At 36.2% G+C, this 19,886-nt stretch overlaps 1 protein-coding gene across 1 annotated transcript in view; it reads left to right on the plus strand.

Moving 5' to 3' along the window:
* ASCC3 (activating signal cointegrator 1 complex subunit 3) overlaps positions 1–19,886 on the plus strand; it is a 240,803-nt gene that overhangs the window by 142,142 nt on the left and 78,775 nt on the right. Inside the window, exons 15-20 of the mRNA XM_088534698.1 lie at positions 1,287–1,478; positions 1,808–2,032; positions 10,766–10,885; positions 15,195–15,359; positions 16,010–16,096; positions 18,302–18,478. Of these exons, the coding sequence (XP_088390824.1) occupies positions 1,287–1,478; positions 1,808–2,032; positions 10,766–10,885; positions 15,195–15,359; positions 16,010–16,096; positions 18,302–18,478 (966 nt within the window). The remainder of the gene's footprint in view (positions 1–1,286; positions 1,479–1,807; positions 2,033–10,765; positions 10,886–15,194; positions 15,360–16,009; positions 16,097–18,301; positions 18,479–19,886) is intronic.

Below are 19,886 nucleotides of genomic sequence, written 5' to 3' on the forward strand. Positions count from 1 at the left end.
TCAACTTTCTGTGGCTGTGTCAAGGACTAGTAAATGTGAGGAAAAATAGAAAACATTCCTCATAATTTGATCTAGAGCTAACTGACTACAATATATGCATCTGAAAATACAGTCACATAAAATACTTCACTCTCATGGGATCCATGGATTGGTCGACAGTCTCCACTGATAATGGAATAAGGTTATTTTAGGGAAAGGCAGAGTCAGTGCTACCGCAAGCTGCCTCCTGTCATATTCGGTGGTGATTGATTTTGAGAGGCAGCAGCTGCAGCAGTTAGGGATGTGGAAGAGATGGGAGGGAAATAAGAGGAGCTTGTGGCTAATAAGGTAAATTGAAACTTGAAGACCTGAGGAAGCAGTAGCCAGTGAAGAGAATGAAAAGAGATTGTGCATGGCAAGTTCAACAGACTTTTTCAAAAGCCATTCACTCCAGTTTACACCAGAGCTACCATGTCATCCTCCTGTCATCTTAGTTGCAACAAGGGAGCTGTATTTTTTTTATGGTTTTTCAGACATGTTTGTGAACAGCAAGAGAATTACTCCCCTTGGGCTAACGTAGCTCTGTTGGTTTGGGGTTTTCTGTTCATGTGTGGTTAGCTTTCTGGTTTCATTTTTTCCTCTCTTTCCCCGTTGCTTCTGGAATATGCACTCCAAGTGGAACTTCAAAGTTTAATATTTGGAAGGGTGTAGTGTTAGTTTGTCTCAGCCGTGGGTCAGTATTCAGTGCAGGTGAAGCACGATAAGGGATTCCTTTTGCAGAAGGAGGATGGAGGACCTGGAGTTTTTATAGACTGAGATCCCAGTCTCATAGGCATATGGAAAGAAAAAATGAGGGTAGGGGAACAATTACATGGCATGACCTTTTTATCAGCTAGAAAGGACATCTCACTAATGTTTAGTATATGGCCTTTTACTTAAATCTGTCCCTGCATGGTTTGAAAGAGCATCTTTTAAGGGAAAGAGGCATGCAAGTTTTCAATTCCAGTGTTCATACAGGATCCTTTAGTTTAAGTATACATGTTTCTTGTCATAGTATTATTTTAAACAATTACTTTGTTTTTTTGAAAGCGAGCATAGAAAGCATTTTGATTTATATATAGCAAATTGTAGGGTGGCATAGATTTCCACATGAATAGAAAGGGTTGTTTTCGTATGACTTCTAATAATAATAATTAATACCCAACAGGCTTTTTTTCCTATTTTTGCAATATATTGCTTCTTGTACCGTAATTGTAGTGAAGTGAATATAGTAAAGTGCATTTAATTTTTATCCTCATCCATTCTAGGTACAAAGATCTAGAAATAAGCAGTTACGTGAACTGTTTCCAGATGGCTTTAGTATTCACCATGCAGGAATGCTGCGGCAAGACAGAAATTTGGTTGAGAACTTGTTTTCTAATGGACATATCAAAGTCCTGGTTTGTACAGCTACACTCGCCTGGGGTGTCAATCTTCCGGCCCATGCTGTTGTTATTAAGGTAAGAGCTTCTTTTGCTCTGCACGTGGATTTCTGTCTAAAAACAAACCTTTAGAGAAGCATAAAAAGCAAGATCTCTGTTGTTCGGTGTTGGGGCTGGAGGGGAAACATCTGATTGCCTTGAAATGTTATTTATATCTCATTAAACTGATTCTCTCCGCTGGGAATCTAGTTTGTATAGTAAAGATTTAAATATATGAAAGATTATGAAAGGATTAGTTAAAGTACACTTCTGAAATCATGCTGTATTTGCCTAATTTCAGTATTCAGCTCATCAGGATTATATTCATGTGTATTTATGTTAATTTTTATTAACTTTTCCTCAAACAGGGAACACAAATATATGCTGCAAAAAGAGGCTCCTTTGTTGACCTTGGAATTTTAGATGTCATGCAGATATTTGGTCGAGCCGGACGGCCTCAGTTTGACAAATTCGGAGAAGGCGTCATTATAACAACTCATGACAAACTCAGCCATTACCTGACTCTGCTTACTCAGCAGAATCCAATCGAAAGCCAGTTTCTTGAAAGTCTTGCAGACAACCTGAACGCAGAGGTAACTTTTAGCTCATATAGAGAAACTAGGAAACTTAAAATGACTAGTATTATCTGAAACAAAAATGCAATATTCTCACACTAAAAGTATCTAAAATGGAAATTTCAATTATTACTGGGAGTTTTTAGGGGTGTACTTGTAAGAAGAGTGAACTATAATGCAGATGTGGAAATGAAAGGAACCGTGTATAAAAGAAGGTAGACAGTAAAAATACTGTGAGGTTGCAAGGAATCATGCCTTGATTTTTCTTACAAAAGACCGAGCTTACCATTTGTTATCTTTCAAGGGATCTTTTCTCTGTCTGACACATCAGAACCAGAGTTTAGCTAGGTTTAGATATTTAGAAAACATTCACACACACAAAATGGGAGGATGAAAATAGCCATGTTTCTGTGCACTTACAGCTGCTCCTCCTGTTTGTGCCAAGACTCTGGAATGGTCTGTGTACTGCCACTGTGTTGTAGGTGACCCGGACTGAGCAGGGAAGGGGATTGGAATAGATGGTCTCCAGACATCCCTTCCAACTTTCAACATTCTTGTGCGAAGGAAGGAAAGAGAAATTAAATGTCCCCAAAACATGAGAAAATTTTCCTCCATCCTTTTTTTTCCACAACAAAGAAATGAGGAAAAATGCAGAGGAAACAGGCTTGCAGTGGGTGGGTGAAGCACTGTCAACCGTTTCACTTTGTCAGCAATCTCTCATTCCTGGAGATAGATACCTGGGAATGTTCCCTTCTGTAAGTAGAACTGGATCGATATTCAATTCTGGAGGAATTAGACAGTAGGAAATTACATACAAGCATCAATACTTCAAATTGCAAAGTTGGTCATGAAGACTAAGATCATTTTCACTTAATGCTAGGTCCCTAAAAACCAGAAGGGATAGATCTGCTTTTAAGTTATTAGGCATCTGCAAGTCTAGACTGCCTGAATAGTGAGTGGGAAGGAAGAGGCATCCCTAGAGGGTATTTTTTTCCTCTCTTTCTTCTCTCTTTTTTTTTTTTTTTTAAGTATTTCAATTCTCTCTGTAAGTGCCTATCGGGAATGAGGCTTTTTACTTTAGAAGCTTACAATTAGGTAAAATGAGCAAGACTTGCACCTAAAGGGAAATGGAGCATTATAAAAATAATGTAGTAGCTATTCTTTACCTGGCATGAACTATAAGTTAATGTGTTATTTAGAATACTTTTTCCTCACACTTTCTCTTAAAAAAACATTCAGTTCTGACTGAAGTTCAGAAATCTTAAATGTTTGATGAGAATGTTCTCCTGTTTAAACTCCACATGCAGATACTGTATATTTTATATAAAAATGAACAGATTAAACTTCTAGGAATTAAAAAAAAATCAAAGAGAGTTTGAATGCATGTGACTTTTTTCAGTGTAGAATGAAATATGTAGACATGAAAGAAATATCTAAAATAATGCCTATACTACTACAGGTCTGATCCAAATATTTAATAAGGACCCAACCTGTGATGAAGATGACTCTTTATAAAATTGTATAAGAACAAACTAAAATCTTAATTCAAAGACAGTTCAGTTAATAAAAAAAACACTGCCTGGAGATGCTTGTAAAAGTTGCAGAAATTATCTCCATGATAAGGGTACAGAAGAATAACTTTATAAAACTTTAACTGTTAAAGAAAGTGACTCTTTTACTGTAGTTATTAATATGTTTTCTTTTAATTCAATCATAGGAAATGAAGAAAAGATAAATTTAAACAGAGCAGAATTTTGAAAATTATAAGTAGAACTTTGAACATTGCTTTGCATAGACTAAAGAAATAAAACTGAGTAAGGAGGGGAGAGAGAGGAGAGGGAACACAGTAATGGCTATTTATGACTGCTAAGATTTTCAGTGGACTGATAGCACTTTCTGGTAGGGCTATTCAAAATGATCTTGGAAGCATCACTGCTCAATGTCCACTAGTAAGTTTTTTAGGGATACTATAATCTAGTTAGATTTCATAGAAAAAAACTTTCATTTGGTTCTTATGAGACATGAATTAAACATAAAAGAAACTATTTTCCATCTCAGCAAAGGATTTATTTTTCTTCTTTTCTTCTAATATTAGAAATGTAGACCTCCCATTTCCTAGCTGGCCCTCCAGGTCAGTGAGGAATTACAAAGGAGTAATAAGCACCTGTAGTAAACTGGGTCAGAGAAGAGCTCAAGGACTGACTTGCAATGAAAAACAATTGGCATAGCTCTGTGCTGCTGTTTTGGGGTTTTTTCTGGGCAGATGCAAGCTTGAGCTGTGATGCTCCAAGCTCACTAGAATCCGTGTCACTGAATTACACCAGTATCCCAGCAGCTGAATTATCCCTGCCACAGGGCTCCGGCACACAAGCTAGCTTTTGTGAGGAAAATAAACCCTAAGAAAGCTTTCTTGTTCAGGTTCACAAAAGAAAATTTCAAAGGAGGTGCAATAGGTCTCAGCTACTTGGCAGGGAACTGGGAGGAAATGCAAGAAAGAAAAAAAAAAAAAAAGATCTTTTGGGCTAATATTGATGCAAGAACAAATAACCTGCAAAGGTCATAAATAAACCAGGCTGAAATTCAAGATCTGGGAAAGCCAGGTGAGAATAGTGGAGATAAGGCTAATTTCTTCTAAGATGAAGATTGCATAATGCATACTGCTGTTTGTATGATAAGATTATATATAAGGAAAGAATACTTGATCTGATGCACCAGGAGATGCTTAAAGAAAGTAAGCTTTTTTAAAAGAGGACATTAATTTTTCTTATCAAAGAAAGGACGTTTTTAGTAATAGTTACACACATTCCTCCTCTTTCACTGTACTGACTGCAAGCTCTTATTCCTACATATTTATTTCATAGCAATCACTGACAGTGATCTAACAAAATATTTGCAGCATAATATGTGCACTTGTACATTTCTGCACCATTCTGTGCTGTATAGTAAAAACTGCTGCTATCAATCAGACTTGTTGCACCAGAAAATGAAATGAGTGTGAAATTGAGCCGGTTAAATGTTAAGAGATGCAGAACTATCTTCATTTATTATATTTTTGAAATTTTTAACAACAGTGTTTTAAAGTAGCAGTTTCTTTTTTTTTTTTTTTTGTTCCTGTGCATTGAATAATAAATCATCAACCCTGTTAACTTCAAAACTAGCAAACAGAATAATTACAGAAGACCTGGAAAGGCAAATACCATTCTGTAGCACCAGCTGAGCTGAGTTTTTTCCAAATGGTTATTTAATCTTCATGTTGAAGAACCACAGGGAAAAATGTGTCAAAAGTAAGACAGTCAGGGAAGAAAGGCTCTGTGATGTTACAGGAAGTTTTCCCTACAGTGATTGTTAAATGCTAAAAACTGCCTGAAAATTAGAATTGGTGAGTTGCAGCAATTTCAGATAAGACTGACGACAGGAAAGCAATCATATTTATTAAGATTTATAAAATCTACAATGTTGTGGGTACAGATTTAAATTAGCAAAGGAGTTGTTTGTCCAGATAAGTATGCATTTCTGTTAAGTAGTTAATTTTCAAATGTGTAAACATGACTAAATTTTTTTCCAGAACTCGAGGAAGACTCAGTGGAAATTGAGAGCCTCTTAACTATAACTGAGTATGCAAGCAGAACTCAAAACAATTGCTAACAGACACCGAAGAAACAATTTGGTTACACTGAAAGTGTAAAATTAAGAAATTGCCCCTCCTGAGATGTTAAAATAGTAGAGCTTAAGAAGAATAAAAACAATGGGATATAAGACTAATTCCATTTCACAGTAGGTAGTCATCTAAACTTATTCAATCAAGAATATATGGAAAATATATGATATACAATACCATAAAAACTACTTGCAGCTGCAGCAGTTCTCCCACAGGATTGGAGGTTTGGGGGAAACTCGAGAAAAGTGACAATCTTGCATAGAAAGAAAATTAAATTTTGAATGTGCAAAGTAGCCAACAAATATTTCTATATTTAACCTAAAATTAAAAAAAATCTGTTAAGTGGCAGAATAAAACAGTGTGGGTAATCATTTTGTTATTGGTCTAACCACAGCAGTAAAGATTATGTTCTGTATTTCTTTAAAAAGATTATTTTCAGACTCTCCACTGTTACGTAATGGCAGTGTTGTCTGGAAAGAACCGTGAACTCGCTGCTTTAAATTCGTGTCGGTTCTGTGGCTGCAGCACAGCTACAGCCCTGGAAGATGCGGTCAGGACTTTGTTAATGCCTCTGGTGGGTGGTTGTTCATAGAAATACCGCTATTAAACCTGAATCAGAAAAAGCTGAAATGCCAAAGTGGCACAGCGAGGAAGCCACTGTTGTTCTGTCCTTTGATACATCAGGTGTTACTTACCCTCCAATCATCGGGAAATGCACCAGGAAATCAATACCAGGAGCAATTACAAGGAAATATTATGTTAAGGTTGTTTTGGAGAGTAATGTGGTCATTTCTTGAAATACAGTCTCTGTATTTCAAGTCTAAGCTAAGCTTCTGCATCTAAGCTGTATATATAAGCTTCTGTATATGCTGATTTGATCTGTTCTAGTGGAATCCTCTGGAAATAACGTAGGCATTTTAGAAATTGCTGTGGTTAACTGGAGATGACCATTTCATTGGCTGCAGTGCACTAGAAAAGTAAATACACATTAAAACATGCACCATCATACTGGTCAGTAGATTGTTTTCAGTTTAGGTCCGCTGCCATAGACGCTGCCCTTTGGCACTCTGTGGAGCCCACTCACTATGGCGTTAACGGTCTCGGTACAGAAATTTACGCAGTAAGCTGATTACCATGGCATCTTTCCCATAACAAAGTCTTTTTCTGTTACCAGGAAATCTGTACAAATACACAATAAAATACCATGTTTTAGGAACAAAGTCTACAATGTTTGCAAGCCACTCAGGAAATCAAGTGTTCACTTGATCATCACTTTAAATTCTTAATTTATTACAGATGGATCAATAGCTGCGAGACTAACAAATAAAATGAAGGCAGTAGTTGGCAATATGGGAAGATTTGTTGAAGAATACAAGGTGCCTTTATTTAGACTGATTTTATTTGTGAGGTGCTTCTATTTAGATTTTTCTAGAACTAGAAAATAGTCAGCCAGAGATGGTCAAAAGAACATGCTAGCTTTTGTATGAGGAGCACACAAGTACCCTTGGACCTTTCAGCCTGGAATAAAGACAAATGACAGACATACAAAATAATGAATGACATGGCAAGGTTTTGCCTTTTCTGGGACAAGAACCAGGAGATAATTGGCAGAGAGGAGTCCATGACAGGTTCAGAAAAGCAAAGAATGCCTGCTGGGTAGGTAGACCACTGAACTCCTTGCTGCAAGTAGTTGTGTCTAAAAGGTAACATGGTTCAAAAAGCACCTACACAGAGATGAAACAAAGATCCATGGAATGTTATCAAATGCAAAGGGAATAGAAAACTTGAGCTGTATATAGTTTAAGAATTTGGGAGAGTATTACAGGGTGTTTCCTTCTCATTGCCACCTTCTGCCCCTAGGCATTTGCAATGAGAAGTGTGCCTTTTGTATTTGGATGGCCCTGTATGGTTGTGCTTAGGAAAGACAGGAAGTAGTAAAATACAGTTTACATCATTGATTCAACACTAAAACCAAGACTTCAAACAAGTATCTAGTCATGTCCATCTACTGTGAATTCTCTGCTGAGGATTTTGTTTGCCATTTTTTTTGTTTGTTTGTTTTCTGCTTCTGAAAAAGACCAGCGAAGGTTTGTGCTCACACTAGATACTCACCATAGGCATGGAGATACCTTTCCTTTCTTGTTGAAGTTGTGTCACTGAGCATCATAGAATGAAAAAAATAAATAAATAAAACAGGATACCTGGTTAGGTTGCTAGTCAAGAGGAGGGAGTCCAGGGTCAGTCAAGCAGATGGCAAACAGAAAATACCTACAGATGTATTTTCTGGAAATACAGCAAGAAAGATAAGATTCAGGGGATGTGGTTTAATTAGACCATAAACTTCAACTTATCTGGGATGTATCATCAATAGCTCATACAAGGCAGGTCACCATTCCTCCACTAATTGCTTCCACCTGCTGGAGCCCTCCCTGACGTCCACAGCTGGACCCCAGCTTGTTGGTGCTCCTGGAGCTGGGAACGAAGGAGAGGGTTTGTAGTTCCAGACTCCAGGCACACCTTCCACAGGGGGACGCCTTTCCTTGCGTTTCCTTTTGGTTTTGTTGTGAAGCCTGGAAGATTTGGTGGCGATGTGTTTACCTCCTCATCTATTTCTTTGCCTTCCTCAAGTAAAAGCCTATCTGCTGTGGTGCGATCAGGTGGCAATGGGAATGATCCTCAGAACAAACACAGAATTCCTCCCAAGCCTTTCCAAAAAAAAAAAAGGGTCACCAGGATTTGGAGGATTAGAGTGTCTAATGGGGGCATGAGGGAATGGGGTATGGGGAGTCTATGTGTCAATCCCTGTGTGCTTGCAGGGCTGGCCTGGCCTTCAGTACAGCAGCTGCTGCATCGGGCCTCCCTCGCCTTCACATTGGGTATTCAAATAATAGAAAAGGACACAATCAACTGTGAAAAAATGAATAATAATTTAAATTCTGACAACTCCAATGTTATGTGTGGTTGTAAATATAAATAGGTAGTCCTTTGTCATGGAATTGGAGGAGATCCCGTTCCACTTAGGAATGCTCCATATGATTGAACAGGTACATCACAAACTTTTGAAAAATCTTTTTCAAAAAGATTATTTCATAATCATTTCAGACATTGAAATGGTAATTCAAGTGAACTTGTTTCTAAGACAAAAAACAAAAGTTATGGAGTTTTTTGTAAGATTTTTTCAGTTTACTTTTTTTTGATAAACCTTGTTTTTAATTAACCTTGTCTGTTTAATGAATTTATGAATCTGTTTATGAATAACGTTTTAGTCCTTCAGATTGCTTTCATATAGGTATGCATTTTTGGATAAGAATTTTATATGGACACTAGATGGCAGCAAATATTCAGAAGTGGGGAGTTTTCTGCTTATTTGCTTTTTGTCTGCGTTGTATTCACTCAATACTCATTAAGGTTGGAGGAGATAGGAAAGAGCAATAATAGATTTCAGGAGCATATGCAAAACACAACTGTGTTTCATAATCACATACTTTCTTTTCAGTTTTACATTCAAATGTGAAAATATTTAATTTGTAAGCATTAAAATCAGTTATTTGAACAAATGAAATGGTAGGGGTTTTTTCTTAATCAAGTTGTCAGACTTCACTGTCTTCTGTAATGAGAATTTTATCACGTGTTTATTGTAAAATTGGTTGTTTTCAGGTGGGCATTTATACTATCAGACAGAGTTCTTAGAGTTCTTTCAAGTTGCGTGCAGAAATATATTTGAATCAGGGAAAGAAATCCAATGCTGAAATGAACCCGCAAGGCGAGTTGATTAGAAACCTGTGGACTAATTTAGATGTTGTCCCTTTTATAATTTATCTGACAAAGTATTTTTAATGATATATAAATATATTCAGGAACAAAACTTCAAAAATTTCTAGCACTAGGCCTGTGGTAGTTAGTGAAATTAGGAAAAAGAAGTAAAAAAAGAAAAAAAAAAGCCAAACCAGCAAAGTTTTGCCTGTTTTACATTGTATTAGCTCAAGGCAGACTTGAATTGCATTATTATTTTTGAATAGCTGTGCTAATTCATAGAGAATATATTACTAAAATCTAGATGCATGGGTCTGAGCATGCATATGAATTCGTTTATAATTGTATAGATTTTTTTTTAATTTTTCCAAGTCATGTGGTGGCTTTATATGAAAAGCAAATATCAATGAAACAAAAATATCTTTTAAAATGTAGTAAAGAGTCATAAATCTTCTGCAAGAGGGCTTTTTGTTTGTTTTAATCGTCAACAGTAAAATGTGTTTGTGCAGCATACAGGAAATCTTAAATTGTCTTGGTAAAATCTGGTAAATAGCTGGAATAAGCAGTAAATTGTTTCTTATGAACATAGCTAACAATGTAGGGCTCAAGTTGTGTGGTGGTAATTAATCAGCTGGTAAAATAGCTATTAGCAAAAAAAACAATTGTTCTGACATATCTAAGAGGGAATGTCTAAGGTCTAATAGACGTATCTAGGGGAAAAAATAAGTATATAGTATATATGTGTGTGTGCATTTGTGTAAACATGATGAATTTTGTTATGTTTTGTTGCAGCACAGATATAAAAGCTGTATATTTTACTTGTCAGATAGAAAATAATAATAAGATTCATAAATATAAACAGAGGGCTAAGCATGAAGGCTTGCTAAAGAAAAGCCTGAGAACTGTCACTGTATTTTGGTTTAGTACTTAAAGTACACTTACATTGCTATAAAAATAATCTTTTAAAGGTGTGCACTCTTCATTAAGTTTCCTCTACCATATTCTCTGAAGAATTTTGTGGGCATTTTTTTTAAGAACAAGTCACTTCATTTTCTTTTACTTGTAAACATCATAAGCAGGAAGAAGGATCATGGGGATAACTGTGTATCTGTAACCTAATGTCTCAGAAAATACCCTGTTGCTAAACGTTTGTAAGCTATAAATGTAGCTATATACGTAGTTTGAGACATTGTCGTAAAATTATGTTAGTATTATTTAAGTTGATACTTAACGCTTTCCTTAATCTAGTGCTAGTGCTCTGAGTTCAGTATATCGTCAACTTAATATTTATGTTCAGCTGTAATATATGCATTTCATTTTGTCTCTTTTTCTATTTCCAGATTGCTCTTGGAACAGTAACTAATGTGGAAGAAGCAGTAAAGTGGATAAGTTACACTTACCTTTATGTACGGATGAGAGCAAATCCATTAGTATATGGCATCAGTCACAAAGCTTATCAGGTAGAAAATGCATTTAAAAAAAAAAGCTCTAACCTGCTCTTCACGGTCTCTAATCCTTCCCTGATGTGAGGATAAATATTTGCTATTTCTACTTTCCCGACATCAGCAATTCTTTTAAAGTGTTTAGAAAAAGGAAGATATTTTATGTAGCAGAATATTTATTTTTAACACTAAATCAAGAGGTCCCTTCTGTTCATACAAAAATATATTTTGACTCCTCAGTCCGTGCGCCAAAGGACGTTCATTCTTATCAGCCAGTTATTGTAGCTTGGTTATTCTCAGTACTATAGGCCAGATATAAGTGATAAAATCAAGTGTCATTCTTGGAACAATTTCTTTCCTTTTGTTTTCTTCTCTCAGCATTTGTTTTAGAATGTTTCATCCCATGACATCTTATGAATTATAAAATGTCAGGTTTATTTTTTTTCCTCTTGGGATTCAGTAATTATGGAAGGTTTTATTCATTTATTATAATTCTTTTTATTTCTTTATTTAGAAATGTTCTATGCAACAAAATAAATCAGCATACAATTGCACACATTTTTTTAAAAAAACTTTGAAAACATGTTTTCAAAAGCTTCTGAATATTAGTATGATTTGGACACAGGTAATTGAGCAGCGCGCAGGTGAAAGTGTCAGAAGCATATAGGAAATATTGTTTATTTCGCATATGCTAGATCTGATTTTTGCCCTCATGATTTGTCATAATATTACAGCAGTAATTTTAGTCTTTGTAACTTTTATTGTTAAATGGGAAAGTTTTTCAAAAAGCTTTTGTGGCCAACAGTGCAAGTTGTAGCAGAAGTAGGTAGGATTTGCAGGGTGAGGAGGGGCATGATGGCGGGATGTGCTTTAAGCAGGCTTCTGCAGACACGTTTAGGTCTTCTCCAGTAATCCCACATCTGTTTTTAATAGCAAATTATTATTTGCTATATATTAATATAAAAGTAGTCAAAACCACAAAGTGTCTGATAAATGAAAAACAAAAATTGCTTTTCTAATGATGTGAATGTTGTCCCATTTCTGTAGAATTCCTTGATTTAAATCTCACTTTTCTGACAGGTATTTTTCACTGGTATTGTTAACAGTTTTAGATAGATGATGCAAACCTAATGGTAACACCTAGTGAAAAAAGTAATACACCACTATCAGGAATATTCTAATCATAAATTTAAAAAACCAAGAAACAAGAGTTGCTTCCCTGCCTCTGGCTTTTGTGTTTTTCTTGAGCTGCTGAGAAGAGGGAGCCTGCCAGTGCTTGTCTTCTTCTGCCGCTAACCTCCTTTCTACTCCTCCTGATTTGGGTTGTTAATAATAGGCATTTCTATTTTGTTTTAAGACAGAGATAAATTATATCAAATTTAAGTGTTTTCCATTCAAGTAGGAGCAAAGTCAGTGCCAATATCCTGCTCTTCAAGAGAAATTAGTTTTAAACTTTAAAACTATTAATGCATCGTCGGCAGTACAGGGACCAGATGCAGGCATAAGTGTAGATTTGCTCACTTGTGCAATATTTTTTTCTTCAGTTCCAGTTACAGGTATTTCATTTTCATAACCTCTGTGTTGTTATTTCTTGCTAAACTTGCAGCGTGCCAATTTCTGTTTGTTTTGGCTGTCAGACTTTGGTACCCATGCGGCGTCTGTGTGTCTGCATAAGCACCATGGGTCACACTCGTCCCAGCTGGGGCTGAGGTAGCCCAAGCCTGCTCTCCTCTCCATTTGCACAGGGTTGGGAAACCAGGAGTTTGCTGTAGCCATTCATTGCTTTAGTGACACAAAAGGTCAGGCCTGTCACAGTCCAAGACTATATATCCATGAAAAAGGTGTGTGGTCTTGCACAGCAAGCCACAGCAGCAAGTGTGCACCAACAAGTTGGTGGCCCTCCTGCGCTCCTCGGCGATGGGTCTTGTCCTCCTGGCTGGTTCCTGGGCTTTCCTTGCACAGCGGGCTGCTCCGTCTCCAAGGGTTTGGTGAACAGCGTTGCAGGTTGTTTGCTGGAATGACAATAATGTCTTTTGCTGAGTTAGGAAAATGGCCAGAATTGACAAGAGGCAACTAGGAGGAGAGGGGAAAGAAGTGGAGTAAATCTGGGTGTTACATTAGTGAAGAGTGTGAGGCGAATTACAGAAATTTGCACATCCTTTTGGGGTTTGAAAGGAAAGTGGGGGTGGATTTGAGATTAAATCCTTTTTTCTCCTTTTTGGTTGTTTCTGTTATTTGTCTTCCCATAGTTAAGGAAAGCTTTTTTATCCCCGAAAGCCATATGTTTTTAATGTCTCTAAACATTAGTGGAGCTTGCCCCCAACACTCCTCTTGGGTAGCTTGAGAAAGCAATGTGAATAGTAATGTACTGCAGTTGTTCTGGGAGAACTTTCTTGTTTTCCTGTAAGGAAGGCAGTGGGAAAATAGACAAGAGGGCAGATGAAAAAATATAAAAGGTTTTGTAAAATTTGAGCGCATTGGCAATCTTTACAAAGAATTTTTGACCTTTCTGTTCTCTTCTTGTAATTTTGAATATTTCATTCGAATGTCTGTAAGAAGAAAATGAGCTTTCTGGTGATTAATATTCTTACCATGCATATTCATACCTTGCATGTGGATATGCAAGTTTCTTGCAGTGGACTGGGCAGGTTTTGTTCGAAGGTGTGCGGCATAGGGCCATTCTAGGCTGGATCCTCCTGTATAGGATGTCTAATTATGCAAGTTCAACAGGAATGGTGCCAACCATCGATTCTCTGCACTAGAATATTGTTCCGTGGCATTTTCAAGTTGGTAGTCTACCTTTAAAGTTAAAACATCTGGGATTTTGTTGTTTGTTTGTTTGTTTTAAATGCTATCTACTGTTACAGCTATATAACTTTTTTTTTTCTAACTAAGGCAAAAGATTGGCCATAATTTCTGCTACCAAAGGATTAGGGAAGTGTTTTGGATTTCTTTTGCCCTCTTTAGTTTTAAGAAATATTAAACATCTGGCATCCTGATAAGTTGGTTTCTTCCCCCCCTCCCTCCCTCTTTCTGACCACTTCTCTGCTGAAATGTGACCTCGGTGCATGGCTTGCTGTTGAGAAAACCACTCTAGGACTTCGTCATCTTAGCCTTTGGCTTGGGCCTACAGCAACCCATAACTAAGGAGAAACAGCATCAGAGCAACTGGCAAAGGTGGGGAATGTATAGGAACTAGTCTGGTGGCTGCCTGACGGAAGTGGCCACGTTCATCTGCAGTGACAGTGGCCAGGAGATGACCTGCTGCAGCACAAGGGTCCAAACTAGAGCAGTTCTGCAAGCTTGTTCCTTCTTGTCATCCTGGAATTTCTCAGGTGGAAATTTACCAAGAGAGCTGATGTGACTTTTTCTAGGATCCTGAACAAGCTTGAAAATGGCAATGGTGACTGTGGAAAGAGTTTCACAGCCTTTTCAAATTGTGTGTTAGAGTTTGCATAGTTAGAGCCAACTCACTGGCATAGTTAGAACCATATCTCAGGTGCCGATGCACCGAAGGGCTACCACGGCTTTGAATCCATAGGAGGTGCCAGGTGAATCATGTGGAAACACCTGGACAATTGTACAGCAGTCCCATTGAAATGGCCATGGTGTCCAGGCTTGTATGTATTAAAGAAGTAATCTACATTATCACTTGGGCAAAATATTCATTCTAAACATGTTCAAAACATTGGTATGAATAGAAATGGTCTTGTGGACAGCACTAGTCTGCTTAAACATGAATGTTTATACACTAAGTTTATAACTCAGTAATTGGAATATTCCAGCCAACATATGTAAACCTTTTTTGGGCTTTACAGCGTTTATGTCAGTAAACATTTCAGATATCCAATTTGGAGTTTATTCAGTCTGGGATACGGGTAAAGCTGATCTCATGTCAGATATCCAAACAGGGTATATCTTCAGCCAAAACACTATCATAAATAGGCAATATTATTAAATTGCACTTTTTTATGGAATCACACTTGATGATAACTTCACTCAGAACATGTTTTCATTAAAAATTTCTTTCGAGTATTTTAATATAAATTTATTTTGTAGTATTCTGCAGTTTTGTCCTGAAACATTTTAAAAGCAATATTACTTTGATTATTTCGTAATGTGTCAACATTTTTGGATACATTTTTGGATTGTTTTTGGATACAATCGGAATGCAACTATTATTAGTGATGTTTCAAGAATATTTAGACTTAATTTACTCAATTTTGCATTTTTTTCTGGCTTTTGAGAACAGAATTATCTAAACAAAATGTTCTATTTAAAGGTTCATTTATTCAAATAAATACATATGTATGTGCTCGCTCTCTAGATGGATCCAGGACTAGAAAAGCACAGAGAACAGTTGGTAATTGAAGTCGGCAGAAAACTGGACAAAGCTCGCATGATTCGCTTTGAAGAAAGAACTGGCTTCTTTTCCTCAACAGATTTAGGCAGAACTGCCAGCCACTACTATATTAAATATAATACTATAGAGGTAAAGTATATTGTTCTATTTTGGGGCTTTTCTTCTTTTTGAACCTATACCTAAAATAGTTGTAAGATATTACAGAATATGTAGCTAATTTGTTCAATATATTTTCAAATCATGTTTACCGAAATGGAGAGCGGAAGATGGACAGAAAGGGAAAGAAAGTTTAAAGCAATACTGAAAGGTTTGACTTGATGTGAAATGGGGTTTGAGCTTTCTGTAGTTTCTGCCTTCTTTTATGTTAATTATAAGAAACATTTTGATATCACCAATATGTGCAGCTGTGGGTACATGATGGAATATTCAAGTATAGATCTAGACCAATAACAAAAGCTTTTCTGCATGAAAATCCTAGTTTGCTGGGTGCAAAGTTCTACAACTTTTGGCACCACAATCTGGTTGTGTTGTAAATGTGTGAGGGAGATGTATGTGTACTATTGGAAACTTGATTTTAGGTACATTCATCTTTAAATCTTCTCTTTCGTAGCAAATATTTTCCTTTAATAAATGCTAAATAGTCAGGGGATTAATCATTTTAACTTCAATTAATCTTTTAACCTTGTGTGCTTTTTTAAATCTTGATTACTCTTTTTTTCTTTTGTGCTGTTCGTAATTTTTACTTTCGATATTAAATCAAATCATTTTATTTTGAATAGACTTTCAATGAATTGTTTGATGCTCATAAAACAGAAGGCGATATTCTTGCTATAGTATCAAAAGCTGAAGAATTTGAACAGATCAAGGTAAGTTGCGTCATTTCATACTGGGAGTGTGTCTTAAAACTAGACACCTCTATAGCACTCCTTCCATAAATAGTAAGATAGTAAGTGCCTATTTCATAGACCTAAGTCTTGTTAAATACTAAAAAAAAAAAAAAAGTTTTCTAAGAAGGAATAGCTGCCAAAACTATATATAATCTCATTAAAATATGTGTGTATTTCATCTTAAACTATAGTGCACATTTAATAACTAGCTACAGAACTTTGAAAGTTCCTTTTAAATGCTTTTAAGATCTTTTCAGCTCCTCAATTATTAACAGGTGAACCAAAGTGTACATGGGAATGGTGCACCCGGGGATGAGAGGGTTTTTCTATTTGAAGTCTAAATCAGGATTAGATTTCTTCCTGGGCAAATTGCTATATCAGAAGTGAGGCAGGATTCACTGGCTTTGACTCTGTGATCTACTTCGGGTATGGGGGCAATATTTTTGAAACTGAACTCTAGAAGTTTATATTAAGAGACTCCCTTGGGCAGGCTAGAAGATTACACTGCTGTTACACTTGGTCATCTCCAGCACCTCTTGTACCTCCTTCTTGGGCAGGACGCAATACAGGGCAGTGCAAATTGTGGCAAGCTTGTTTGCCCGCACTTCCATCTCATAGAGGTGCAAGCCACATGCAGCAGGATTTATCAGTTCAGACTCATTGCCAGAATTATACAACTTTCAGATAAGAGCTGACTCTTATTCACCTGGCTCTGAGAGCTGGCAGTGTGAATCCTTTGCCATCTACATATTTACGCATTTGCACACACTGAGTATGACCATCTCTTTTTCTGATGGAGAAATCATATTTTTTTAATCTCTTCTATAATAGAAGATAATAAGGATGAGATTTCACAGTGATGCGTACAACATTCTCAGAATGAAAAGCTTTTATTATTTTTTATTACGGTGCTGGAATTTTGCTACATCTAATTTTAGCATAATTAAATGCTTAAAAGGAGAGCATAAGGAGAATATGATGTAATATGTTTCTATATCTGAAAGTTATTGATGTTGCTTCTTGACTAAAATGCAATTTTTCCAGTTTGCTTTCTCAGATTTGTATTACGTGGCTCTTCTTACCAGCCTGCAGCCTTCAGTAGTGCCATACCATTTCCACTTTGTAGCGATTTGTTGTGCAACTTTGAGTGCTAAGCTGGTTACTGAATTTGCACAGGATTTACCCCTCTGTGTGATATAAGTTGCAGCTTTTCTTAATATGAAACTTTTCTGTAAGACCTTTCCAAAGTCTGTATTTTGAGATAGGTGAGTCGCAAGGTCAGGATTTGACCTGTGCTCTGTTATGCAAGTGTGGGAAAAAATACCTAAAATGCAGCTGTAAGCAGAGAAGAGAAGAATGTTCCCTTGACATTGGACTCATCCATGATGGTTGTGTCCTTGATCATTTTTTCCTTCCTGTAGGACCAGTGGCAGAGAGTGGGGGCTTTTAACCCAACTGCCTTAGGTCTTTCGTATGTCAGGTAGTCAGGTCCAACTGGAAATTACTTTCAGATGGTTCCCTGCAGGGACCAAACATTTACCCTCTTTAAATAAGTTTTACACTAACAGACTATCAGTAAATCAAAGAATATGTAGATTTATGCTGTTTTTTGCCGTGTGAGGGTCATCAGTGAGAATGTGAAATGTTATGCATTATTCAAGCTGTAGATATGAATATTTCTTAACTCATATTAAGACTTAATCTTATTAACAGTGAAAACTTTAATACCATGAATCATAGTACTTCACAGTTTTGAGTTAAAAAGGTATTATGCCACATGCAAACTATGTAACTATAATGAATGCATTTAATGTTAATTCAAGATTGCCCTAATCCAGATGGACAGAGGTTTTACTCTGGTCAAATAAAAAATGAAATCTCATCAGATGAAGGATGGTAGGGTCAGAAGATTCAATTTTGTGGCATATCAAATTTTTGTATGTCAATGGCAACCTTAATAGGTGGTGATGAATAATAAAATGTAATTGTGTCACTATTAAGATAGTTTCAATTATGGTCTGTTAGCTACATTGCAGAAGACTTGGTTTTGCTTTTTTTTCCAGTCTTAAAACTAGAGTCTCTATTTAAAAATAATGTAACTATGATATAAGTGAAATTTGATTTCTGTATAAAAGTTTCTATCAAGTTATTCCAGCCTCTTCATAACACATAATTGTGTTTTAGGTACGAGAAGAAGAAATAGAAGAGCTGGATACCTTACTGAATGATTTTTGTGAACTTCCTGCTCCAGGAGGTGTGGAAAACAATTACGGAAAAATAAATATCCTCCTTCAAACATATATTAGCAGAGGGGAGATGGACAGTTTTTCTCTTATTTCAGATTCCGCATATGTTGCACAGGTAAAAATAGTTAATTTTGATATATATCTGTTGCTTGGCCTCCTGCTATTTTCATCCTCCGAAATGTTGTATGAATTATGTATGTAGGCCTTGATCTGCAAACTTTTTTGCACGTTTTTAATGCAGTGATTTGAAAATCAGAGCCTTTTTGTGTTGTTTACTATTTAAGTAGCAAAGATTTACAAAGGCCTACCTTAGAAGACTAGTGAATCTTTCGTTAAATTCAGATTTGATTTTTGTGAGTATTATCCATTACCTGAAATATTTAGTATTTCTTGTCTACGTTCAGTATTAGTTATATATAAATGTTATTCTTAACTTTCTTTTCTGTAAAACTGTTGCAATCTATTTCTGTTTTGTGGATTTTTATACTTTGTTCTTCAAAACAAAATATGTTTTATTTACAAACTTTGGTTTACACAAGAAAGATGTGCTATTTCAATTTTATTGCTAACACTTAACATGTACGTTTACATACTAGCCTATATATTTATTTGTTGGCTTAACTTGACAACTTGACTTGACTGAATGGCTGCTAGTTTTATAGCACATTTAGCTATTTGTGTTTACACAAAATAATCTGAAAAGGGAAAGTCTGACACAGAACTGCTTGCTTACCCGGCTACAGCCTGTCCTGGAAAGAAAAAGGTGCTGCTTGAAATTTCGCTAGAAGTGTGGGTGCTGACATCCCCACATGTTTAATAGTAAATGTATAAAGTAGGCTATAAAGCTTTAACTTTTAGCCCATCCTATATTTTTCTCTTTATTTTTTTTTAACAAGACATGTCTTTCAATCATTTTTGTCTAAGTCACAACATTTTAGGAAAAAAACAGTGTTTAGTTATTGCTAAAGATGGGAGTTAAATGCTGTAAAGCATACATACTCTTGAGCAATATTTTCGTGGTAATATTTGCCTCTTCAGAAGTGTTTACATTTCACAGCACGTAGAGATAGATTTAAATGAGATAGCCTGAAATTATTACACACATGGTAAAGAAATGTGATACTTGCACGTTAAGGCCATCTTCAGTATGAGTCTCAATCCTTGTTTTCAAGACAATTGTGTTTATTTGTCTGTCTCAATTATAGGATTTTTAGTGAGGCAACATAGTCGTCTTCTCAGGCCTTCGTAAATTGTGCATGTAGAACAAGAGCTACAAATTGTGAAACTTTTGAATTGGGGAGTGACTATTAAAAAAAATCATTCATCCTTTCGAAGTAGAAGAACTGTGCTTCTGTAGCAGCATATGCTTCCTATCATAGCCAAAAAAAACCACTATTTTTTATTCCTGTTGGTACTACAGAGCCAGTAGAGAATGATTGTATTCTATTTAATGAATCAAGAACAGAATTGCTAATCGAGGCATGCTGCTCGGTACTGGTAGACCAAAAGAAAAAAAATATATA

The sequence above is a fragment of the Tinamus guttatus genome, unplaced genomic scaffold (genome assembly GCF_059628265.1).
Source record: "Tinamus guttatus ecotype Peru unplaced genomic scaffold, ASM5962826v1 Tinamus_guttatus_pri_ptg000036l, whole genome shotgun sequence".
NCBI lineage: Eukaryota > Metazoa > Chordata > Aves > Tinamiformes > Tinamidae > Tinamus > Tinamus guttatus.